This window comes from Zonotrichia leucophrys, chromosome 4A (genome assembly GCF_028769735.1).
Source record: "Zonotrichia leucophrys gambelii isolate GWCS_2022_RI chromosome 4A, RI_Zleu_2.0, whole genome shotgun sequence".
In the NCBI taxonomy this organism is placed as follows: domain Eukaryota; kingdom Metazoa; phylum Chordata; class Aves; order Passeriformes; family Passerellidae; genus Zonotrichia; species Zonotrichia leucophrys.
In genome coordinates this window covers 8092945-8119311 of record NC_088174.1, presented here as the reverse complement: position 1 = coordinate 8119311, position 26367 = coordinate 8092945, and the positions used below count along the sequence as shown (strand labels likewise).

The window sequence follows — 26367 nt, the reverse complement described above, 5'->3', positions numbered from 1 at the left end:
CCATTTTAAATGTAATGTTTATGTTTGGAGCTGGCGAATACTTGAGAAGGGAACCCAATTACCTTCCCAAACAATGTTGAAGTTTCTTTCAAAACAAAGACAGTGTTTTCTACTGAGGGATTCATTTGTTTAAAATCAGTTAGCAGTGACACCTTCTGTTGCTTTTGGGAAAATAGTTTCTCCAGGTATTGAATTCTGTCTTTTTCTCTTTTTTTTAACATCCTATATTATTTAACACCAATATTTATAAAAATATTCAGTAATTGCAAAAGCTTACAATTCAGACAGAAAGATTAATTGTTCACTCCACTGGAACAGATATTTGGAAGATTCATTGTAAGGCTCAGAGCTAGGACTGATATCCTTATGCAATATCAAGACTACTGATAATAAATAGTGATAACTTTTTGATAACATATTATATTGCAAATGGTCCCTGAATGAAAGGGTAAACTAAGTATATTACTTAATCATTAGAAAAACCTTCCTTTTTCCACTTCTGCTGATGTTCTCTGCTGTATTTGCCTATAGTTGTGCTCTTATTTTACCTCAGTGCATGTAATGCATACCAACTGTCTAGGTAAAGACAACAACAAATATACAAACACAGCTATGGAAACTAGTGGAATCAGGAAGACAGAATTCTGTTATCAGATATCTTGAAGTAGAGAGAACTGCAGCCTCACAAAATGTTCTTCATAGCTCAATGGAAATTTTCCATTTCTATTTGAAGGAGCATTTATTCTTTGGATAATATGGCTTTGGTTAATAGCAGCATGTGTTTCATTGGTCCTTTGCTTCAGTAAAGTATCAGACTTTAACATTTCTTACTACCAGAAACCCTGAATGTACTTCTATGCTCTGCTAACTTAGGCAGATTGTTTCCTGTTGGTTGATGACAGTGCTGTGCCTCATGGAGTCAAGTGTCCCAAGTGAACTCTGGATGAAAAACAAACTCTTTAGCAGTACCAACAGAATCAGAATGCTTGTGCAATTAGGTCAATGCAATTTAGGAGTGATGTAGCTCTCCTTTATGACTGCAGCTGTTTAGCACTATTGCTCACCTCGTTCTAAAGCCGCAGTGATTTCAGAAAAGTCACTTGTTACAAGTAGCAGATTAAAATTAACGTTTTAATTTAAAAAGTGCAGCTTATTATTCTTGAAAAGAGCTGTAAGTTATTATAGTAAACACAGAATTATTTGCAGAAATATGTTTCTCAGTGATCTGATGCTGCTCTGAAGGATTGCCCTTCTTAAACAAAATAATCAGAGTTTATAAGTATCTGGGGGAAATGATATCCTCACAGACACAATGTAATTGCTTTTGAATCCGAGGTAAAATTTGCACCGACTGTAGTAGAAGTCAGATTGTTGTTAAGTGGGCCAAAAGATCATCTATGTTTCCCCATTATGTTTCCTACAATCTAATTAGAAGACAAATCAACCAGAACAAGGAAACAATGAGCCAAAATTTGGCTCCATCAGTAAGCAGGAGTGATATAATCCTTGCCTTATTAGTATCAATTCTTTTAATAGGCTCTGGAACAGGTGAGGGATTTAAAAGGGTACTTAAAATAGCACATTTACGCTGTTTGGCTCCATGTGCACTTCTGCAGGAGTAGTAATTGTTGGTTTAAGCAGTTCTACCTCAGCTAATTGTTCTCTTTCCTGCCCCACCCATTCTGATGTGTTCATGCAGCTGTTTGTGCAGATGTGAGGCAGAAGATCAAGTATAAAAACACTCTTTTCCATCAATTATTTTTCAGCCAAATCAATTCTCCAGTCTGGTTTATCAGAGGGCTGCACAAAATTCTGTGTTGGTCTCTTGGAGTGGCTACACAAAATTGAGAATTAATGGCTTTGGGCAGCTGAAGCGGTGCTGGTGAAAAATTAGAAGATGCAGCCTAAAGCAGCATTTCACATATTTATGGGGAAACTGTCAGAAATCACAGAAATACTTGAATTTTAAATAATAGGTAAAGAAAACCAGTCGAGGAAAGATAAAGGGCCTTGAATGGGAAGGAAATTCATTTATGCTTGGGACTGTAGAAAAGTCAGAGCCAAACAATGAAGGAAAGGGAAATATAAAGTCCTCTTTTCAAAATATAGAATATTCCACTTTCTGAGAACTGAAGGAAATATTATACTACAAATAATTCTGTAAAAAAAAAATCCCTTCGAAAATGGAACTATATAAACAGCTAGTATGTCTATGGAGTTGTTAGTTACTATTCTAGAGAAAAGGCTGTACATACATCTTCCAAAATTAAATCTTATCTATCTTCCCATCCTAATGAGCTTTTTTTGGGTGGGCCTGCCATAAAACTGGAAGATTTACATGCTGAAAATTCCTTTGGTCTGAAGAGTTTCCACCCATTGTAGAGCCAGTCTAGGCAACTCTTCCCTTGCTCTGCAGCCTACAAGGCATCAAGGGTGTAGCTGGAAAGAAAGTGGGTTTGCTTGTATTACTTTCTCACATTATTCCCAAACTGGTCTATCACACTCTTGAGGCTCATGTGAGTTTTCCTCAGTATATTCTGCTTAGACAGAATAGTTTCTGTTCTTCACTTACACTCAGTGCCTCAGCTGTCCCCAGGAGAAATTAGATGCAGTCCTGAATCTAGGCCAGAAAGTGTGCACAAAATCTTACAAAGCTAATGAAAGTTAACTTGCACATGTCTGAGAACAGCAATTGTTCCTACCATTTAGAGGCCATATCCTGCTATTGTTCCATATATCAAACCCCTATTGAAGTTTATTCTAAAAAATCTTGTACAAAATCATCTCCGGATGTGATAACAGCCAGCAGACAAAAGGTCCTCACATGTTTTTTTACTGGAATTCTGGTCCTGTGTCATATTTTGGACTATGTTATAATTTTACTGTACTGTGAATCCAATCTGTATTATTTTAAAATTCACATTGTTTTACAGGCATTTTTCACTCCAATGTGAATTTAGAGTTTGGTCCTGTTAAAACCATCTAAGCTTGCACTGTAAAACTGGGCATTAGTTTGGGCATTAAAAAAATCCACAACAAAACAAACAAACAAACACCCCACTAAATAAACCCTCCAAAACAAACAAGTAAAGCAAACAATAACCATGCATTCTAAAATGTTATTTGTCAAAGTAAATAATCTAGGACTGAACAGTTTCTGAACTAGAGATAAAAGCATTAAGTGTGTCAATGGAGTCAGAAAAATTATTTAATTAAAAACCTAAAGTTCAAAGCACTTGTAATAAATGGAAGGTGAGACTAGTAGAAGCTTTTTAATGGAATTCTTTTCAACTAATTCTATGAGCTGCAATGTTCCTCAAATATTATGTTAATACCATATCCTATCCTTCTCAATGTATTTTTCCATTGTACAGTGATAAAAGGAGATGTAGCTTATGTAGCTGTATTCTCAATATGAATTCACCATGGCTGCATTGAGGTCAGTGAAGCTACAGTGATTTATGCTAGCTGATACATTAATAATAAGCCTTAGGATATATTTTTTGACATGGCTGTTTGTAGTTAGTCTCCTTCACAAAATGTTTGCCACTGCTGTGGAGAACCTTTTGTATTAATAGCATTTCTCAGTTCTGAAGAGTGAGAGCTTTAAGGATTGTAAGTTAATTAAAACAATATCAGTGTGTTTATCCAGTGCAGTTATACAGACACCACCAATGAACCTCAGCAGCAGTCAACTAGGGCACAACAATTGAGGTGTATTAGGAAAAAATATAATCATTAATTTCCAAGTGTATGAGTGGATTAGGAAGATAAAATGCATGGTGATGGTATGCTAAGAATTAAAATCTGATCAGGATTCCACAATTACAAGCCTGCTTATTCCTTTAGCCATCCCAAGGGGCCAGCACTTGATTTTGTATCTCATGTAAAAATACCAATATGAAACTTTCCTATAAATTTAGTTAATGCAAGGAGCAGCAATTTCAGAAAAGAGATGAATGTTAACAGTACCAATTTATTATTAATGATGTTAATTGATGAGGATGACAGAAATGCTCCAGTGTAAGGAAGCCAACAGGCATAAATTCTGATCTTCCTTTTGATATGAGACTATGTTGAACTTTTTCAGGTGCTATTTAATTTTCTCATGAAATGATTTGATTTCTTCTGGCTGCTGCTTTTGTTATCTTTTTGCACTTGTTATCTAGCTTTTGGTGTTAAGGAATTCCACCTCCATTCCTCTAATGTCCAGTTCTTAGCTCAGGTTCATGCTCCCTTGCTCTGGTATTTTACACAGTTCAGATAGCATTGAAGCTGTCATCTCTCTGTTCCTTTCAAAGAAATGAGATATACTGTTCTTTTCTCCAGAGACTGAAGAACTTTTTTCTTTAATCTTTGTGAGCAGGGAAAACTCAGCAAATCCTTCTGCTGCCCTTTATCATTTTCAGTTCTATAAAAGAATCTCTGAATCTTAAGATGGCCAAGGACTGCTTCCACTGTTCCAGGTGGAAACATCGAGTCACTTGATATTGGATGGGTTTAGTTTCCCCTAGTATAATATTTTAGCTGTTGTTTTGAAAGTGTGTTCATTAGCAGACTATTGCAGCTTCTAAAAATATGCAAGCAGGGCACTCAAGTATTTTTCCATCTTTGTTATTGTAATACATTGCTATTTATCAACTGTATTTTTTTTCCCTTTCTCCCTAGAATATCAGCCTTTTTTATACTCAATGCCTAAATTACTTCCCCTTATATCTTCAAGTTCTGATCTGTACATGTCACCCTGAATGATATGTTGATCCTCCTTTCTGTGACTGGTTTGATAAAATCACCACTTATGTCACTTTGTTGCACTTCTCTCTTTTTCTGTGCAAAGTAAAAACTGACAAATGCCAGTGTTTTGCCATAAAGGTGCTGGTCCTTCAGCACTATGAACTGCTAAAACCACTGAATATATTGTCTTAAAAGAGACTTGCTGTAAATGGAGTGTTAGTTAAGAGCAGCTGTTACCCTCTGTGGCAAAAAGCCAGCAGGGCTCTGGAAAAGCCCTTGTCATTGCAGTTGTTCCTTTCCTCACTGGCACCACCAGTGTGGCTGAGGCTCCCCCTCACCCCTATCTGCTTTCACTTATTCAGCCCTGCAAATTCTTCTTTTCTTTCAAGTGGGTAGGAAAAGCCAAACAACTCATGAGCACCAAATCCTAACTCTTGTATCTTTATGGAGAGGACTTGCAATCCTGAACCCCAACTTCTGCAAGTTTCTGAATAAAATTGGATCTGTTGGAACTGGTAGAATTCAGTGCCTGACTTATTCATAGTTATATTTTCATTAGTTTTATTACTTTCTTTCTGTAGAATTCATGTTCTCCAATATATTTTCTCATTTCTTTCTGTTACAATAGTCAGTTTTCCTTTCAGACATGTATAAATCAAATTACTTCAGTGAGGTAAATAGAATTTCACTGTTACAGAATTATGAGTTCAAACCCAAGCCTTTTAAACTGGTAGGTCCCCTTGTAAATTGATGAATGATTTCTCAGTTTCTACCTCTGTTTTCAAGGAAAGTGATATTTTCCTAGATCAATAGCCATCCCCACTAAACTTTATGTCTTCCCATTTTTCTTATCTCCCACATTTGTATTCTCACTCTAGGGAAGGGCCTTCAGGCTGCCTGCTGGTGGTGATAATTTCTGTCATAGTTGTTTAATGTATAAAATAAACATATTGCATTAATTTTGAGTAAAAAGCAGCTGGTAAACATGCAAGCTTCAAAAGTGTTACCTCTCTTGTACACTTTTCCTTTCATTCACTAATTCTGATATTCCTTTTTCACATTATCCATATAACTCAGTCTGCCATTACAGCAAGTAGAAGTAGACCTTTTCTTTTTTAACATGGTCATTATTTAAATGAAGTAAAACATATTTTAGAAAATTAATACAAATACTATTTCTTAAACTATGAAGGAGGTCATAGCATTCAGGAAACACTGTTGCTTATTATGTTTCCTGCTAAATATTATAAAAGGTGAAGTTACAGTTTTCAACATCTGGAAATATCTGTGATAATCAAGACTTGTGTCTGAGCTTTGATTTGCATGTTTGTTTTTCTCAGTGGTTTCTTCATAGTTAATATTCTAATAATCTACTGAGTGCCAGAGATTGCACAATAATAACATATTTTGATTTAAATACCGTACATATGATTTGAGGAAACTAATATTTCCATTCCTAATACCAAAAAACATATCCTTGTTACTTCAAGTGGAAAAAAAGAGAACATCTCTCATTGTGTATTTTCGAGTAAATGTATAAGTTTTTGATCTACAGGCTCCAATTATAAATGGGATTCTGGGTTTATTACCATCTCCCTTGAAACTGCATCTCAATAATAATTCATTTGTTTTGATTAGCATTTCTGAAGAGCATTTCAAGATTGGAAGTATCCCTGTGACACAGTTGTTGAGACTGATCTGACTAGCACAGCATGTCAGATCTAAGGCACTGAAATATTTCAGGGCTATCTGTACATGGGGTAGGTCTTTCCAACTAATGCTCCATTTAGATTAGGGATATAGAAGAAATTTGAAAATAATTTAATAAAAAATCCGATGTGTTTAACTCTTAAAAAAATCACATAAGAATTTGAATTCTCTGTTTTTCTATTGCTTACTTTGTGGTTGTTTTCACAGATCAAAGTCCAGCTGTCCAGTGTCATCACATTCAGATTCTGCCATGACCTGTAAGTCTCTCACCTCTAAATTTTCTATTGCAATAGAAAAGCTGCCTGAAAACTGCTGTGGAATACTGAAATATGTCTTTCAGTGAACTATCATTAAACAATAAATGTTGGATGTGGCTTGTCTTGTTATGCTAAATCCGTGTAGTTCAGACATGTACACTTATGGTATAATACATCTGCTTTTTAAAATACCAGCTTATGATAATCTCATTCATTGCATTTTAAATGGAAGGTTCACAGCTTATCAAATCTACTTCTGTTTCTAGAGGTACCCTTACTCTAAAACTAGTTCTCTTTCTAGTTAAATCAGAATGAAAGTTATCAAAGGAAAATATTACATTTGCCCTTTGATGAACAATTACCAAGCATTACATGCTCAAAGTAAAAAATGGATAACATTTTATTTTATGAGTCCACTAACTAATAGTGAATTAGAATAAAACTCCCATGGGAACACATTTGACATTCACATGAATAACAAATGAGTTCATTATGATCCCTTGCTTATAAAAAATGGGAAATGAATTCATAATTATTAAGCATTTAAAAGTAACATTCCCCCAAAAGATAAAACCTTGTATTAAGTACCCAGCTGTGGTTCAGCTGCAGGGCTTTAAAGAACCTGAAATGAAGTGGTACCAGAAATGATTTGGTCATTTGCCACATTGTTTAACTGCTTGGTTGCCAAAATAATGAAGATTTGAAAGCTAGTTAATGCCTTTGAATTAATTCTGAAAGTTTGAGATTAATCTTGCTTCCAAAGCAGAGAATACAGATTAGATACATGGTGCATGAAAGGATTATGCTGGGTCTATGTATAAAGAGGAGGATTACAGCACATATGGCTACTGACATGTACTCATGTTGTAAGTGCCTGTGGGCATCTCATTTGAAATATGTATTAGAGTTGAATTTTGTTGGGGTTTTTTGTTGATATATATGTGGTTTTATATATGATAAATGCCATTCAGGACAGTTATTTTGCTAGAAGTGACATTCTCAAATACTTGCCAGGCTGTCACATTAGCATACAGCTCACAGCCAGGCAGGAAACATGAATGGAACCTCTGCTCTGCCCTGTGATGACACAAATAACACAGGGTCCCAAAGGTTGCCTTGTCTGCCAGGCAGAGAGGGAAATAAGAGATTCTGAGAACAAAGTCAAGAGAGCAGCATAGAGAACTTGCAGGGGAAGAGAAGGGGATAAGTAAAATCCTTTCTTTGTACTACCTGCACCAAGGACATAAACAGAAAAGGATGAGAAGTAGACCAAGTTAAGACTGCTCTAAGTGCTGTCATCACCAAAGAGTTGCAAAATTCTTGTGCCCCCAAATCTTACATAGATCTAAAAAACATTGATGGAGTGAAGAAGATGGTTATCATCTGTATAAATATTGACCCCATGGGTAGCCCTCCTTGGTTATCCAAGGAATAGAGAAATAATGCCACATGAGACATATTGACATCATGGCTATAATGCCATATTCCTTTTCCCAGTATAGAGGTAAGGAGATGTATGAAAGACCTTGTGTACATGCAGATTTTAAAGTAACATTGCTCCCACATTTTTCCAAGCTCCCTTCTCCTTAGCAACAGCCAAGTCTCTAACACAATTGTGTTGCCATTGACTATGTTGTCATGCTGATCAGGAGGGGAAAAAAGCCACATCAGATGTGCTCATATTTTATTTTACTCAGAGGTCTGGAGCTGCAGTCTGCTATTGGGTGGACTCCATGAGACACCTAGGCTGTGGGCTTGAGAGAAAGTGCTGTAAAACCAAAAAGTGCAGAGCAGGGAGGAAGTAGGGAAGGAAGGGTCTCAGGATTGTGGAGGGTGAGGGACATGCTGCAGAGTCATGAAAATGGTCATGAAGATTAGAAATATATTAACCATAACAGAATTCTGTAAGATAATAATATACTTTTCTAGTCCAATTATTTAGTTGTTACTACTAGGGAAAAATTAATCAAAATATCAGAAAAGCCATTTGTACTATACTAAGCTCATGGAAAAATGTGGGCAATAATTTGAGAAACTGTTAAATGAAGATAAAATTATGTCCTTCTGCTTTGGAACAAGAATTACCAGATGAGCTTTAGAAATTGCATCACTGCCAATGGAAGAATATGATTTATGCACTGCTGAATTACATTTCTTTTCATTTTAAAAGTCTTGGTTCTGTCTGATTTAACTTCTGATTTGATCTGTGTGGATAGAGTTTGGATGTATGTCCAGACAATAGGGCTGAGCTGATGCTTCAGAGGGACGTGAGAAATACCCAACCTAAATCCAATAGATAAAAACAAAATGTGTATCAGAGAAACTAATTGTGCATCAGGGAGACTGACTCCTTCCTGAGCCCTGTGAACTGCTGGGTGAAGAATGTGCTTTGATTGGGATTATTGCCTTAATGCAGACCTTCAATTCTTATGGGCCTCATGAGGGCAATGCAGGAAAGCTGCTCTGTGATGGATGAAGTGAGGGGTATGAACTCTTGTATTCATACAGTCACATCATACATGAGCCTACATTTCAAGGAATTGGGAGATAATTAAGGAGATAAGCCATGGCTGCTAATTATGCTACGTACAGCTCTTTTTCCTTGATAGATAAATCCAAGTTTGGAGATTTGTTTGAAGGTTTTTTGTTTGGTGGGTTTGTTCTGGCTTTTTTCCAAGCTGATACATTATGAATCTATTGCTTATAAAACTTTTAAAGTTTCTATTTTAAAACATTTAACATCTGTCAGAAAAATAGTTATTTGTTTATACAGCCTTTAATATTATAATGTATATATGGTTGTCAATATTTGAGGTAATCATTATTATAAACAAGAGCACAATAAGAGAAATGCTGTGATAGTTCTCCAAATGATGAAAAGGGAAAGTGTATGTACTTTTTATTTCTAAAAATCAGATTGCATTATCTTGCTGTAGCCACTTTAAAGGTAAGACAGTTTGCTTTCAAAATGTTGGATAAATCACACAAGTCACTATCACGTCATGACTTCTCCGACCATATGCTCCCTCACAAGGCCACTGCTGGTCCTCATCCAACATCAGTGTGCAAAAAATTGGCATGACATACCTTATCAGGTAGGTTTCTGTTCATTACCACCACACTGGATTGCACTTAAGCTATTCCAATGTTTGCTTGTAATTTGCTAGGTGAAACAGGGTGGCCTCTTGCACCACCCTTCTGTGGAAAAAGGGAATTAATGAAATTTGTAGAAAGCTGTAAAATTAGACACTTCTTTCAACATCAGAGAACTGTGGTCACTAGGATTCCTTTTGGAAAATTAAGAAAGGAAAAGTGGTAGAAAGAGTTGGTTCTTAGAATGGGTGAGTCCTGACTAAGATAGTCAGAGGAACTGCCATCTCTGAGAAGAAAGGGAAAATCCATACAAGATTATTTTTTAAAGGAAACAGGTACAGTTGTGAGGAGATATGAATAATTTATAAAGATTAAAGTCTAGGCTTCAGAATGTACTTACAATAAGACAAGTCTTAATCTGAATCCCCTCAATTTGTGGTATGGTATCTTGCAGCAGATAGCAAAACATGCTTGTTCTAAATTTTATGAAACAATAATTATAGTAAGTAAATGCAATTGGCAGTGGTTGAAATACTAATAACACACTGCATTTCAAACATTTCTTTAAACTGACCTCAGCCTGTTATTCTACTGCTAGAGACAAACCTCACGCAAATTTCATTTTTCTACTGCTGGAATGTTCTGACATTTCATTTTGGTACCAAAATTAGGTGTAATTCCTAATAATTTATTCACCAGAAGGTTTGCTATTATCAGCTTTGTTTATGTCAGATGGAGATTAAAAAATAGTTCTGTTACTTGCAAACTGCTGTGCAAATTTCATCTGCTTTATTAGATGTCATTATCTTGTAAGAATTGCATGAGATTCTTCTCATAGCAGAAAAAATTAACCAAATATAATATGGGACTTATATGAATTTTTTGATTTTAATTGACAGAACCTTATTTATATCTATTATATCTGTAATATACTATAAGCTTTCTGTTCCACTTTCAAGTAATGTTGACATAAACCTTCATGCCCAGAAAGGAATAAAGCTTGTGAGTGTAATATATATACATTCTGTATATTTAGCAGAAAACATGTAAGGAATTTTAAAATTTATTTTTAATTTTGCAATACCCCATGCAGTGCTTTTGGCTGCACTGATTCATAATGTTGAGAACTCAGAGACAAGTTTATTAGGAAAATATATCCACTGCATCTCTACTCTGTATTAAGTAGTGTAAGATCACTTCTTAGCTCTTATGAAGATGTGCTGTTTGACATTTTAAAGAGATTGAAGTATGTGAGTAGCTCTAAGCTATTCCTTTTAGATACTGTTTTGATAATTGTCTTTTTCTTTATGACATAGCTCACTGATCCTCAGTTTTATTTGTTTCAAAGGATGGGGGCATGTCTCTTAAAATGCACTATTTCTACTTTAAAAAATGAAAATAATAAAAAGATAAATAATTACACATCATAAAGTTCAAGCTACTTGCTGGCCTCTGGATGGAACTCCTTCCTTGTGCACAGCATTGCCCTTTTTCAGTGCTAGGAAATGTACAATACACTACTTGTAGCCACCACAGAAAAGATACAGAGAATCCAATTAGTTTCTTTCCCTGTGTAATTTAGGAGTTACATTCATTAGGTGATTAAAATTCAGATAGATCCATAATTACATTTATTAACATACAAATTCATTTACATTTCTTATTTATGACCTTGCACATTGCTGCTTGATCACCAGTGGTAGAAGAAAATGTAGTTATATGTTAGTTTATAATGAATTTGTTCTTGCTGGTAAGCACTGGAAATGTGATGCAATGTTTTAATTTCAAACACTGCAAGAGAATTTTAAATCCAAGTAATTTATTTATTATAGCAAGCCTCCTGAAACCTGGAAACTTTTACTTTAATTTTTTAATTCAAAAACTAGAGTTTATTCATTCAAATTTTTTACTGATTTTCGTTCCCTACACATGAAAATTAAAAGCAGAGATTTAGTGTTTTAGATCATGTGCTTTCAGAAAACTGCATACATGCATCTATCTACATGTTAAAAACTCAGTAAATATGCTGCCTTTTTCAGAAAAAAAAAATCTTAAGGAAATAGACATTTCTCTTCCAGAGGTAATTTCACAGCTGTGGGGGTTTGCTTTGTTTTCCTAATGATATTCTGCAGGGATACTTGGTTGGAGTTCTGTGCAAGGATTTCTGCAATCAATGGAAAGGTCATGCACTTTGAACTGAGGTCTCAGGCATGGAAGAATCTATTCACTTGTGTGTCAGAGCCAGACCAGAAAAAGGAAGGAAGGAGAAGGGTCCCAGGTGTCCATGGTTCAAATCACCTGCTCTTAGCACAGATTAGAGATGTGACTGAAGAACGGGGCTTGGGGTCCATCATAACCATCCCATTTTTCCCTCATGAGTATGCCAGGACATGAGTGCAGTGGTAGGTGCAGGAGCCAAACCCAAGAGTGTCCAGAGCTGCTGTGACATTCTGAGGGTGCAGTGCGGTTTGCAGTGCCCAGGTGCTGTGACAATCTGAGGGTGCAGTGTGGTTTGCAGTGCCCAGGTGCTGTGACAATCTGAGGTTTGCAGGGTCCAGGTGCTGTGCCAATCTGAGGTTTGCAGTGCCCAGGTGCTGTGACAATCTGAGGGTGCAGTGTGGTTTGCAGTGCCCAGGTGCTGTGACAATCTGAGGGTGCAGTGTGGTTTGCAGGGACCAGGTGCTGTGACAATCTGAGGGTGCAGACTGGTTTGCAGGGCCCAGGTGCTGTGACAGTGTGTGATGCAGATGTTTGCAGGGCCCAGGTGCTGTGACAATGTGAGGTGCAGACTGGTTTGCAGGCCCAGGTGCTGACAGTGTGGGATGCAGCTGGTTGCAGGCCAGTCTGAGTCCTCTGAGCGGGGAGCAGCCCTGGGAGCCCGGCCGGGGAAGCCCTTCCCGCAGGGCCGTGCCAAGGGCCCGCAAGGGCACAGCTCCGCCTGCTGCTGAGCTGGCTTGGCTTCCTAGCACTGCCAGAGTGTGGTACAGGCCATGCTGCATGGCTGTGCCTCTGCAGGCTTTGCTGCATAACTTCTAGTTGACTGGAGAGATAAAAATAATCCCTGACATAAATCAACTTCATTCTGCCTTAGGACATCATTTAAATACCTTCTCCTGGGTGTTCTTCTCTTTTTATAAAAGCAGCAAGTTCACTCTCCAGCCTTCACACTCTAATTCTAGAAAACATTTCACAAGGGACTGCCACAGTGAAGGCAGAGCTACTGCTGCATGAGGATACAAGGAATATCAGCTAGGGACACAGTGGTGGGAAATGGAAAGGTATTTTAGAAAGGCTCTTGAGTATTTCCTTTCTCAAGATTCTAGGGCCAAAATGATGCTTGAATATGCATGCCTTTATGAATAGAGGTAAATACTGCTTAAATTTATGAATAGAGGTGGACAAAAATTTTGAATGATTTTTAAATTTTAAATTAGAATAACAGATGTTTGAAAAGACTGGGATCATTCTTGAGATTAGGTTGAGATAAAATTGTTTAAACTGAAATATAGAAAAAATACGAAACATTTTCTTAGTTTTTAAAGGAAATATCTTAACATGCTGAAACTAAAGTTTTTCATCTTTTGAAATGAAAATACCATTTTCCACTTCCAAGTTAATATAAATTGAATAGTAAAATATGTGTATTTTTTAAAAAAGTCACAAAACATTTTGTTTTTAATTAGATGTAATATTTCAGATTTACCTCAAATGAAAATTACTGGGTTTTTGTTTAAAAAAAAAAGGAAAGTATTTTGTGCATTCTGTATAAACTGAGTTTTGTGCTTCCTTTTCGCTGACATTTTAATTTTGTTATTGAACTGGAAGAAACTTCACTTGCTCGATTCTGTTTATGAAATCTTCACGAGACACTGTCCTGGGAGTTTTCAGGTGACCTGTGTGTTTTCAGGTGACTGTCAGTGTATGAGGGTGTAGCTCCTCCCTGTACTGTGCCAGTGCTGGACCTTGTGCCTTGCTGCCTGCTCTGCCTGTGCTGTACTCTGAATCCTTGGACAAAAATACGGTGAGTAGGGATCTGTGATTTCAGCAGGCTGTTCATGAAAAGCAGGATCTCTTAATTCTGGTCTGACTGTGGGATACCTGCATGAGGCATCATTAGCTCAGCATACACTGAGTAAAAGAGACCTGGTCATAAATCTTTTCCTTCTACTTTGTGTTCCTATTCTTTTCTTTCCTGTTCTTTGTTCTCTTGTCAGCCACCAGTTCAATTCAAATAGATATGATGTTCAAAATTTTCATCTAAAGTTACAGAGCAGGTGATGAGAACTCCAGATGTCCTATCAGACTCTCATTTTCTCAGGCAGGTCTGGGCAATTCAAAGGCAGAATCTTCTGATCTGTGGTTCTTCTCCCATTGACCCTCTATGGCTGACTTGGGTGAATGCTTAAGGATTTCAGAAGCTGTTTTGCTCAATCATTGTCACTCTAACAGTGTCAACCTCTAGAAGCTCAGAAAGCTGCTGCAGTCTTCCAAAAAAGCTTACCAGACCTTTCCTAGGAGAAGTAAAGCAGATGATGAAATCAAGTGTCTCCATTCACAACATCACTTGAGCATGTAAGTGACCACAGATTGGGTATAGGATTCCTATCTCTTATGGGTAGTTGTTTGGATGTTTGGTTTTTGTTTAGCTTTTAATGTCTTTCAAAGAAAAGCTATTAGGGTTGGTCTAGTAGCTAAAATCTTCAGCATGGAGATGACATTATGGACAGTGAAAAACTTCTACTAAGAACTTCTGTAGTCAAAACAGCTAATAAGAGTTTGCAATCTGAAGAGACAAAAGTGAGCAAAAAGAGAGAGGGAGTGCTGTCAGTGCAGTTTTACAGATGGAGAAGGGGACAAACCTTGATTCAGAAAAGTATGGAGGCAGATCCTGATTTTTAGCATTACCAAATGTGTACATTTCAACATACTCTGTTTGATCCTGGAAATGCTTTATGCCTACGCATTTCTAATTTTAACTGTTCTGATTTTTTTTACTATCAAAGAGAGGGGCTTTTATAGTTTCTCTTCAAACTGATTTTTTAAATATGCTGGAGCATCTCTATTCTCAGCACAGATTTTCAGTATATTTTCAGCAGTTTTTGTATAGGTGTGTGGGCTCCCCTTCCCCTTTCCTCTCCCCCTCGCCACCCCCCACCCCAATTTTAGTGCAACTGCAGACATCCAGCAGAGAGAGAAGCAGGAAAGGACAGATTTACATACATTGACTGGCAGTGCTGACTTTTCAATACAAAATAGCAGGGTTATTGTACTGCATCAAAGTAAGAGTCTTAGCCTGGAAGGGATGTTGCATTGACATTGAACTGAAAATATAGGCACAGTGTAATGGATCCTAAAATTGGCTGGACTGTTTCTGGATGCCTGTGTTCAGTATCCATATAAAAATCCCTGTGCACAACATAAGCAGACTAATGAGGTGAGACCTTTTCTTAGTAGTATAATCTTTAAGACAAGTTCTAGCAGTCAAGCAGGAAATCAGAAAAATAAATGGTACATTCAAACTACTTGTCTTTGTCCAGGGCCCTGGTAATAGTTTGAATTGAATGATAGAGCACGTGAAGAGGTTTATTTATTCCTCACTAATGCCTTGACACACTCTAGTGGCAAAAGCTCGCAGTGCCATTTAGACAATGGAGCCCGGTTCATTTCTTTCCTTTTTGATGTGAAGCAAGTTACCCTGGATGAAAATTTAGTTGATCAATATTGAAAGTAACCTGGCAGCTCAGAAACTACTATTCAGGTCCTGTGCTTTTATAAAACTTACATTTCTTCTTTATATTTTATATATAAAATACTGAATCAGGAATTTTGCTTGCTTGACATTTATACAGAGTTTTGAGCAACACACCCTGACCTGAGTCATTGAGGCATGGCCATGATATTTATGCAATATGTGGAAGTCAGTAAACAGCACCTATCCACAAGTCCTCAACACTTATCTTTTAATAGTAATGGATACAGATCTTGGGCAACCTCGTCTTTTAATCAACCATCATTAAATGCTAAATCAATAACCACATTAAAAATGTATTTCTAGATAAGCTTTAAAACCAGTGGTTTTAAAGGGGTTTTGCTGATTGAACTTATCATAAATGATTCACTGTTTTGTCTTCTGAGAAGACATAATGGACCACTTGGCTGCCTCAGTTCTCTCTTCATTTTTACTTGAGGCTATGCTGTGGCAAAATCCCTTTGGTAATACAGTGAAGAATTTAAATATAGACTTTATCATCACAGTCCAACCTGTGGTGAAGTGTTTTCTCCAGAATCAAGAATTTTCTGTGGCAATACTTTTGGGTTGACTGTGAGCTAGTATTGATCCTCTGGCCTCATTGCTGATACCATTTGAGCTGAAGGAGGATGGAATATCTGTCTGTGTTTTACTGCAATTTACACACTAACATGACTCAAGTATTTCATTTAGGACAACTCAAAATTTCCCTTCCTCACCAAGATTTGCTGTTTTGAAACTCTCAAATAGCTGTGTCACAATGAAAACAAAAATCCCATTTTCCACAAAACAAAAACATAGAAGCACCTCTTTCTGGTTTAATGTTTGAATTTCTCATTGCTGCTTAAACAATGCAAGATTACGTGCATCTACATGTATCTGCTTGTTCATTAATTCTCATTATTGTCATCATCATCTATTTCAATGATTCCTTCTTTCTTCCTTGGGTGTTACTTTTTTGTTATCTGGACATAAAAGAGCCACATAGATATTTTAGACTGGCTTTTGCTGCTGTGCCTCTGAAGTTTGTTAATTTTTTCTTAATAATTTTTTTCTTTATATGGGAAAGTTATTCTAGTAAAAGTAAACGTAAATGTATTATCTAAATGAAGACCATTATATGAAAATATTCCTTTCCCACTCTCTGGAGGTTCTTGCTTTGGATTTAAAAGTGGGTGCTTTTTAGGCTGGTGAAACTCAATCATAAATATTGGGAAGATGCTGACTAAAAATTAGAGCTGGAGTGAACAAGTAAATCTCTTATTGAAGTCAAAGGGAATACTGCCAATTTACACTGGGAATAAATTAGACCTTGGTTTTTTTGCATCCTCATTTGACCTGTTGTCCTCAAATACCATTGTCAGACTAGATCTATCATAAATTTCTAGTTATGTCATGTTAATTATGTCATTATTAGTGATTAGATCAGCTTTAGAGGTTTTTTTATTCTTTGTGCTGTTGCCAAATTCCATGAGGACACAAGCTATGAATTAGTGGAGTTCTGAATTCTTTTTTCTTATGGAATGGACAAGGTACTTCCAAGACCAGGAACCTATCGTGCATACAGATTTATCTACATATATTTGGGCAATACATTATTTTTTCTCACTATTCTGTAGGGATATAATTAGCCATGGAATGGCATTTACCATTCTCTGGTAGCTGTGCTATCATGAGATCCATGCTCCTGGTTAGCAGAGCTGAAAGGGACTAACTTTGGGAACACTTCACTGCTTGCTCAGTACAGCAACACTGGTCAGTGTATGCCTCGTGCATGCTAGATTATGAATATTCCTTTATGTAAGGGCCCTTTGTGATCTCAACCCTAATCCAAGCAGAATTAACCAAGTCATAAGAAAAAACAAGACAGCAATGGATGAGTGAGCATCCAAGAACACCACCTTGAAAGATACAATTGCTTGTATCTAATGAGACATCAGTTGTTCACTGGATGTCTGGGCTTTGTAAAGATGCAGCATCCACTGAAGCAATAATCAGTGGTGAACTTTTCAACTTTTGATAATTAATGCGCTTGCTTTGTCCGTTTTTGCATTTTAAAGTAATGCCAGATGACTCTGTAATTCAGTTTTGCATCTAGGTTAGACTCCCTTACAAACAAATGAACATCTGAGTATTGCATGTCAGTGCCTTAAAAGTCCCCTCAGGGACTGCCTTGATGGAAGGATTTTTTTCTTTCCTTAAGACACAAAGGATTAGAACTGCAGCAGAGAAGTTATTTTCTACAGAAAATTTGATTACTTTCAATGGACAACAAGCAAAAAAATTAACTAAGCGTATAACTAACTTGATTAGCTGTGGGCAAGTCATCTCAGCCACATGGAGGATTTCTATCTTCTGGTGCAGTCAAATGAATATGGCTCTCTTGCACTCAGAAACAGTTTAGATTTAAAAAAAAAATACAGATCTTTTGACTGCCAGTGTAATAAAGGAGTTTGGTTGATAGATTCTTCCATCTGTTATGCCCAGACCATACTTGCAGTGCACATTTTACTAACTGTGTAATCTGCTATTTCTTTGCATGGTGTGAAATTAGGCTTCCTTCTTTCTTCTGTCTCCCTTGGACAGTAAAGAACTTTATATAAAGCCTCAGATAAAGGTGTTTTGGGCTGTGAGATGACAAGCTGTCTTATGTGGCTGTGGTTCCATTATTTTAGTTCAAGGAGGTTTTCATTTGGAAGTGTTAAATAGTTCTTCTTTCTGTTTATTTAAACACTTTGTTATCTTTATGAAAAAGGAGAGTTTATGGTAAAATTCAGGGAAATATATTATAAAAGTGCAGAAGAGAAGCCAGTGTACTTCAATTTAAAAATTCTGTCAAGTGACTCATTTATTTGACCCATGACTCTGCAAAGTCACTAGATAGACAAATGCATTATGCAGATAGAGAACTGGAGACAGAGGTTATGTGATGCCCAAGGCCATGCAGTGAGTCAAAGCTGAGCCAGGGCGAAGTTCCCATTTTAGTGTGTCTATTAATAACACCAGCACAGACAAACTGCATTAAAGAACTAAAACTGGGGGCTATGTGATGTCAGCATGCTCTGCAAGACTGAGATATTGTTTGTTTCCATCTATCTCTAAAATGGTGAAATGATTAGACATAAATATGATTGGATCAATATCTTATCTGAAGGCTTTCTTATACTTAAGGATAGTAGTCTCTTTCCTCCCTCCTGACTGAGACCTTTTGTTTTTAGTTGCCAAACATAAAACTTTCAAATTTTGAGTACTGACAGGTTAATACTGTGTCTGGCCTCAAAAAAGTCAGTCATAACATAAAAGATTTAGGGATCAATGTGAGGCAGGGTAATGAGAGCCAAATTTTACTTGCATTTTCTATCCTTGATAAAAGTAGTGTTTATATTTAATAGACCATTCCTGCATGGATAAATCATATTCTTTGAGTTTTTTTATTTTATCTAGCTTTAGATAAAGTTAGTGGCTTCAGTTACCAACAGGACATGGCAGAGGAAAATATGTTGCATAATAAGTTGTGTAAGTTGGAGTTAGGAGCTGCTGTATATCATTAGTATCTGCCAGTGACTTTAACTTAGTGACTTGGACTTTCAATTATAAATATAACGTCTGTGTGCCTTTGCTAGTGATTCTCTTTCTTATGATTGCTAGCTTGATCATTATATGTAGTAAAACAAAAGTCAATCAAGAATCAGCAAGATTGTAGAAATATCCATCAGAACTGACTAAAGGGTTGACATATTTGATGGGGACAGCTAAGGAATCCATTGCAGCTATATTTAATTGAAGCCAATGTCTAGAAATGCCAAAAGGTGGTATCAGGGATTATATTTAACTTGCAGCCTACAAAGCATTATCATGGAAATTCGTGTAACATTCATGACAATGGTCAAATCAACTTGGTTTTCAAAAAATAGAGGAAAAACTTAACATGGAAGTTAATTTTTGGTTCTTATTTACACTTAAAAACATTCAAAATACCCTAATCTATACAGTCTCATAACAGATTTCCAAGATTCTTCAGAATATCAACAGCTGCCAAGATTGCTCCATTCATTCTTCTTTAAGTGCTAGTTTTATTTGAGTATCTGAAAGAGGCTGATGTTACTGCATTTGTTATCTTAATCTTTGTACAGAGAGAGAAGTGATGTCAAAAGGAGCAACATTGCTAAAGTAAGTTATGGCACCTATCCATTCATCACACCCTGAGACTGATTTGTATCTTACTTAAATTAACATGTATGGCAGTGACCTAGAAACAGTCCAGGAGCAATTATAATGTTGCAGCAACTTGCAGAAACAGACATTGCTTTTGGTAATTGATCATTCTTCATCATAAAAACCTGATAATTAGGTTTCTTGCTCCCATCTCACTGCTTCATTGTATTCTCCAAATTCTAATTGCTATGTTTGATTTATATCTGTTTGTTCTTGGGCCAACATTTTCATCCATCTTAAATGATTAATCTCCATGATGATGTCTTTACCAATAGCTTTCATACTCCTGCCTCATTGTTGTGATACACATTGATCTTTCTGTGTTGTGAGTGACAAAAACTATCTGATGTTTTAATTAGGGACTGACCCATACTTTAGGATGCCATCAGTGCTGTACTGTCTCTAGTATCTCTGTCTTTAATGGTGTACTCTAATATGGTTTTGTCTTTTTCTTGGCTGTTTTACACTCAGAGTGTTAGGTGGAAGCAGCTGCACTTTTGTTTGTCTCCCTGTCTCTTTGCACAGTCCTCCAGGATGTGTGTTACCTCTCCATTCATTCCTCTGATACTTCCACCCTGCTGTCCAGGCCCTGTAGCCTCTCTCTGAGCCTTCCCAAGCAGCCCTTATTACCTTGGTGCTTCTCTAACTCTTATTAGGCTCAGGTTTAGGTTGAAGTGAGATCCAGAAGTGGGCCAAGGCCTACTCCAGCTGTGGGATGATGTGGGAAGAAATGGAGATGGGAGGATTCAAGAGAAACAGGCTGCAGGGCATTCTCATCCTGCAGTTGCCATCTGGGAGAGGGCTGGGGAGTGCTGGTGCTGCCAGGGCTCAACAGCTCTGGGGAGACAATGCCCAGCTGCAAGGGCTGCCCAAGCAAGGGCTTCCTGCCTCCTCTCATGCAGGTCTGCAGCCTCTCACCTCAGCTGCCCCTTGGCGGCTTATTCCTGCCTCCAATGAGACCTTCATTTCCTACTACATTTTTTCTTATTTCTGCAGTTCTGTGTTATTCCTCCTCTAAACCGATGCTGCCTCCCAACATACGCCAGCACACCACTAAATTTGTCAGTTTTTTGTTGCAGAGCCCTGCTCTGTATGACTATTAACATTCAGACCCAGTCCTTGAGGAACTTTTACTATTCACTCTTTGTTGATGATTCCTCTTTCAATGCAGTCCCTCAACTGGATTTAATAGAATTAATTTGGTGCAAAGCGACAGACAGGAAAAATTAAACTGTCCCTTCAATTTTAATGAAGGGTTCAGCCATCTGATCAGATTGTTGCAGTGTAGTAAGTTACTGCATGTCAGTGGGGCCATTGAAACGATGGGTGCTTTTAGTCTAGCCAATTGCAGAGTAGTACAGGACCAAGTAACCTTTTCTAAACTGATTTTTAAGCTGAAATTGTAGTGTAAACTTAAAAAAACCAAGCAAGCTGAATGGAATATAACTGGCCAATTACCACGGCTGCGTTTTCATGTACAGTATTGTGTTGCAGCTTTAGTGTGTCTGAGAATGTCGCTAAAATTAGAGGGACCCACTTCCGTGATATTCTGAGGAATAACCAAGTTTTGACTCATGTTCTGACTCTAAAACAAGTGTTTCTTTACATCAGCATGGGTTCCACTTCAGCCTTTGCTGTTATTGATATCCATTAGTCTTTTTTATGTTCTGGTTTCTAGGCAAGGATCATCAAGTGCGAGTTATGCAGTGCTGCTGCTGAATTATAAATTAGTTCATTTATAGAGTAAAGTAATTTTTAGTATCTTGTGTGTGCCTGATTTGGTATATATGCACACCAAAAAACAAGTGTATTAGCATAGTAACAGTGTATGCTCAGTTGGGAAGGTCTGGAGAGTTGCTAATCTTTATGGTCCATATTTCTCCTCTAACAAAGACAAGGTTTTAAATTTCCAGAGAATTCCTGTATGCAACAGTTTGTTTTCAAAAGAAACAGTTATCCGTCATCTGTTTTTTCATTATTCAGATTATTTCCTTCCTGCACATTTTGTGATAACAAGCATTGTCTTTTTAATAATAATTTTTATCAGTGGCACAATTTAGGACAGCATTTTCTAAAATGAGTCCCAACGAGCACCACTTGAATGGTTGTCTGTACAGGTATAATTCCTGTATTGGGTTTATCTCACTGAATTCCCAAAAGACTCAACTCTGCACAGACCTGTCCTGTTGGTGAAACTTCCTTCCCCTGACTTCTGTTTGTGCTGAGAGCAACATTGGGTTTTTGAGAGAGAAATGTGTGATCTAGCTTTACATGTGTGCTCTGTAACTTGCCTAATGACATAACAATTTCTCTGTTAACAGTTAACAATTGAGTGCTTTGCTAACTTTTACTAAGACACATCCATCTTTCCTCCTGTGGTCTCTGAGAAATGTGCTGAATCTCAAGATTTCAAGCAACCTGAGTACTAACATTTGGGATTTGGTATAAAATTGAACTGAAGATTAAAGGATTGATACCTATTTATCATTCAGCTAGTTTAGTATCAGGGATTTCAGTGAAACTGAGGCAGACTCACAAGCTGCATGAGAGACCCAGGCTCAGGTATCAGCCTTATGTTCAAAGCAACATTGGCAATATAATAGAAATTGCCTCAAAATTGTTAAGAGACTTTTAGAAATAAAAATACCACCTTCAGAGCCTGATCCTGAATCTACTAAATCCAAAGTACATTAATAGATTGAAATTCCACCAATCTTGCAGGGGTTACTTGGTGCATTTCTGTGAGCAAATAAAATAACTGCATGATAAAATTGAGTCATTTTTAGTAAAGCTCTGGCTGCTGCATTGGTTTTATGCTGTCAATTCCTTTGTAGTGTTAGTGTACTGCTCCAGCAGCCTCAAGGTATTAAAGCAGAGCTAGAGCACAAGACAGGAAGGCAATGTATAAAGCTGTAAATCATCAGGAGCAGGGCTTTTTTATAACATTTCCATCTACCGTACATAAAACCATTCCCTGATTCAAATAATTTGCTGAGCTAAGTACCAAAATTAACAATATACCTTCAACAGGGAAGATCAGGCAATAAAATATCCACAGTTTCAATCAGGATTGCAAATCACAGATGTCCAAAAGATAGTAAAATGTAAAGAAAAATCCCAGACCCCTAGAACTGATCAAAATTAGTGTCAGTCATTGATTTCTAAAACACACAAAGAGACGGTGAGTATAAATGTGTTACTTACAAGTGCTGAGGATTTTAGGGAATGAAAATGGAGCCCGGGAGCTGGAGACTGCCTGCCATGCCAGCAGTGTTGATTTGGAAGCGATGGACACAAATAAACATTCAGCAAAGCTTAAAAAGCTGCAATGCAAGGCTAGCCAAAAGTGTCCATGTCCTTACCGTGCTGTGGCTGGCAGGCAATCCGTGTCTGGGAGCCTTCAGTCCCTCTAATCAGGCTCCAGGGATTTTGTTTGCAAGAAAGGTTGTCCTTTAAGTGATGAGTGCAGGAAAACAGAGAAATAAAGAGAAATGAGCAAATTGTACAAGGCAAATAGCTGCAGGTCTTTAGCATGCTCCCTGCGTTTTCCTAAGCTGCATCTGCAGTAGAGAAAATATCCCAAAAATAGCTCAGGCTGCCAATGACTTGCTGAAACCTGAGAAAGAATTGCTGAATTTAAAGATCTGGGTTGCTGTGGGTGTATGATTAAAGTGAGAAATTGCTGGCAGGAAGAACCTAGGATGAAACCACATGCTTAAGGAGTAACTTGTGAGTTCACTGATATGAGAACATGAGCTGACCTCTGATTTCCCCCTCCTCCACCCAATGCCAGTTAACCCTTAAGAGTTCAGAGTGGAAGAAAGTTCTTCAATATCAGATGGAAAAGGAAATATGATCCAAAAAAACCTTCTTTCACCTGTAATGTATTGACAATATTTTGCAGCAGCGCCATGTTTCCAAAATTTCATAGCAGTAAAGGAAGCTGAGGTTTTGCAGATCTCTGACTTCTGGAAAGCTCAGACTGGTGTAGGGTATAAGCTAAATACTCACTTAAAGTTGTTTGTGGTTCCACAGGGTGAAAGGGATTTCAGATAAAGTTTTGAGGGATGGATGGAAGGATGGAAGGATGGATGGAGGCAGGAAGGAAGGCAAACACAACATTTAGGAATTTTTCTGCAAACAGTGACTTAAGGACAAAATGTCAAGATTTGCCAGAGTATTTGGCACAGTCTTGGAGGAGACAATGGCATCTCTATATGGTGCCCAGAACAAATTACAGTAGCTACTCCAGGTTGTTCTGGTCTGTAAGTGCTCCCTGTGGATCCCTTGTGCTTACACAGGTCGCTAGAGCATAATGTGCTTTATCCCAGTCCTCAGCGTTCTCCCTGGCACTTTTAATGGTACTTCCTTGATTCAGAAGAGAACAAGAAGCAGTTGGCAGAATGTGGGGTACATTGGCTTGACATCAGTTAAGTTTCCCAAGCAGTGCCAAAAGTAACCCTCAGTAACCTACTTAGGCCAGTATTAAAGCTGCCAGAGCATGGACTAGGAGCTAGTCCCCAGCTTTCTTTGTGCTGACACTGAAAAGGGAAAAGGTTTCAGTACTGTAACTGGGTTAGATTCGAGCCTCATGGGACTGGATTATGAGAAGCTACTTCTTTGGAAAGCAATTGTGCATCTGAGATAAGAGCTGAATATCACCATTAATTGAGGATGTGCTTTTGGTTTAACATCAGTTTTTTGATATGTGCAAAAGAATAATGGACTCATAGGGAGAACAAAATATTTACTATGCTTCAAACATAATGGTGTGTAATCACTTCATCATGATGGTAGGACTGTCTGCTTGATGCAATGAAGCTGTACTTCAGAGTGTCTGAGCACTTTATCTTGAAGATGCCATGAATATGTGAATGTATTTCATATATACTGATAGCTGTAGTTTCACACACATAATTACATTCTCTGGGGCTGAGGAGATAAGCATTTGTCTTGTGACAATAAATGGCCATTTAAGTTGCACATGTACAAGGGCAGCTGAGAATGCCCCACTATGAAGGTTCCTTTTGTAGGTGTTTTGGAGAAAAAGGCCCATTATCAGGTCTTTTCATCTGTCCTCACTTCTAACTGATCCAATCACAAATGTTCTCCTAGGAGCTAGAAGAGGAGACAATCCCTGAAGCAGGCTGGTCATTTCATCTGTATAAATACAGATGAATTACCCGAGCAGGGTCTTTCTGAAGTACTTCTGCTGACCAAAAGGAAAAGTAGAATATCATAAATTATGGCCTTAATAATTATGACTCATGTTGCAGCATTCACTCTCAGACAACAGGCAGGAAGCACTTACACATATCTAGTGTCAATTTATAAATATATCACATAAATTTCATGGTGAGTGCAGGAAGTCTGATTACTAATCTCCCAAAAACTTCTAATGCAAACTTCTGTTCCCCTATTTGAAGCAGCAAGTGATAATAAAAAAGACTTTGTAGGCACCTTTATAATAAAATAATGAAACCTAAATCCAGTAGTAATGATGACTAGTGGGTAACTTATCAGGCATGGTGGTGCTAGTGATGTATCAGCATGAGACAATATTAGTGTCTCATGTGTTAGCAGATGAATGAACTATACATTAAAAAATGAGATTCTTTTCCCCCCTGATGATGAGGTAATTAATTCAAGTGCTTTGTCTTTTCTTGTTATGAAGAGGTTGCTAATGCAACACAATAACACAATAAACACAAGAAAGCAGCGCTACATCTCAAACAATTGGAAACTCTCTTTGTTATTGTTGACTCTGAGAGTCTAGATCATAAATTACATGTATGTGATAATGCATAGTTTTGTATTTTTGACTTAAATATAGCATAGGACAAAGTGAAAAGAAAAGAGTGTGATAGAATTCTGAGCAGAGACCAGATGGGTGGTTTGGCATGGAAACAAAGGCATTAGCATACATTCATTGTCCTTATGACCATAATGCTAATGTTTCTTATCTAATAGATGCATGGAGAAATTACATCTAAGCATGATGCTTTAGGTCATGATTCCTCTAAATTATCTAAATGTGCTCCTGAGAGTTAAATGTTTGAATGTTCTTGTTCTTTTCTTCATCTCAGTCGCTTTAATATCATATGAGTTCAGTTTTGCCTGAGCACCTAGTGTAAGCTTTTGTGGCTTTTGTCTTTCATTTCCCTGGAAAGAAGTGGCAAAGTACCTGGAACTGGTGCTGTCCTACCAGGACTGATTTATCTGTGTGCCTACCCTGACTCTAGTGTGATCCATAAATCAGCTCTGGTTGTGTCTGTCTGCACATCAGGGTTTGGATTGGAGCATCCAGCAATGTGTGAGAGTCTTTGCCTGTAAGTGCTGGTTGATGTGTAGAAACAAATTCTTGTTTCCACCAGTGCAGTTGAGTCACCAGACTGGTGTGGGTGTAAATGGGAATTCCATTACAGGAACTTGTTGAGCTTCACTAGGCAGGATGTCACCAATTGCTTTTCTTATGAGGTAGTCTCTTTTTTTTAAGGAGCTCTTTGTAACATGAATTTCAAAATTGTCTGGCTCATATAAATCTCTGAAGTGGGAGGATTTCCAGTGGATTGGCAGATAATTATCTTTTTATCTCAATGATAGAGCTGG

The 26367-nt window shown here is 37.4% G+C and overlaps 1 protein-coding gene and 1 long non-coding RNA gene across 2 annotated transcripts in view; one reads left to right on the top strand and one right to left on the bottom strand.

Moving 5' to 3' along the window:
- AMMECR1 (AMMECR nuclear protein 1) overlaps window positions 1–23292 on the bottom strand; it is a 97482-nt gene extending 74190 nt beyond the window's left edge. Inside the window, exon 1 of the mRNA XM_064713304.1 lies at window positions 23121–23292. Coding sequence (XP_064569374.1) covers window positions 23121–23292 — 172 coding nt within the window. The remainder of the gene's footprint in view (window positions 1–23120) is intronic.
- The window catches only part of LOC135447980 (uncharacterized), a 44317-nt gene that overhangs the window by 747 nt on the left and 17203 nt on the right, over window positions 1–26367 (top strand). Inside the window, exon 2 of the long non-coding RNA XR_010440365.1 lies at window positions 6652–6701. This is a non-coding gene — a long non-coding RNA (uncharacterized LOC135447980). The remainder of the gene's footprint in view (window positions 1–6651; window positions 6702–26367) is intronic.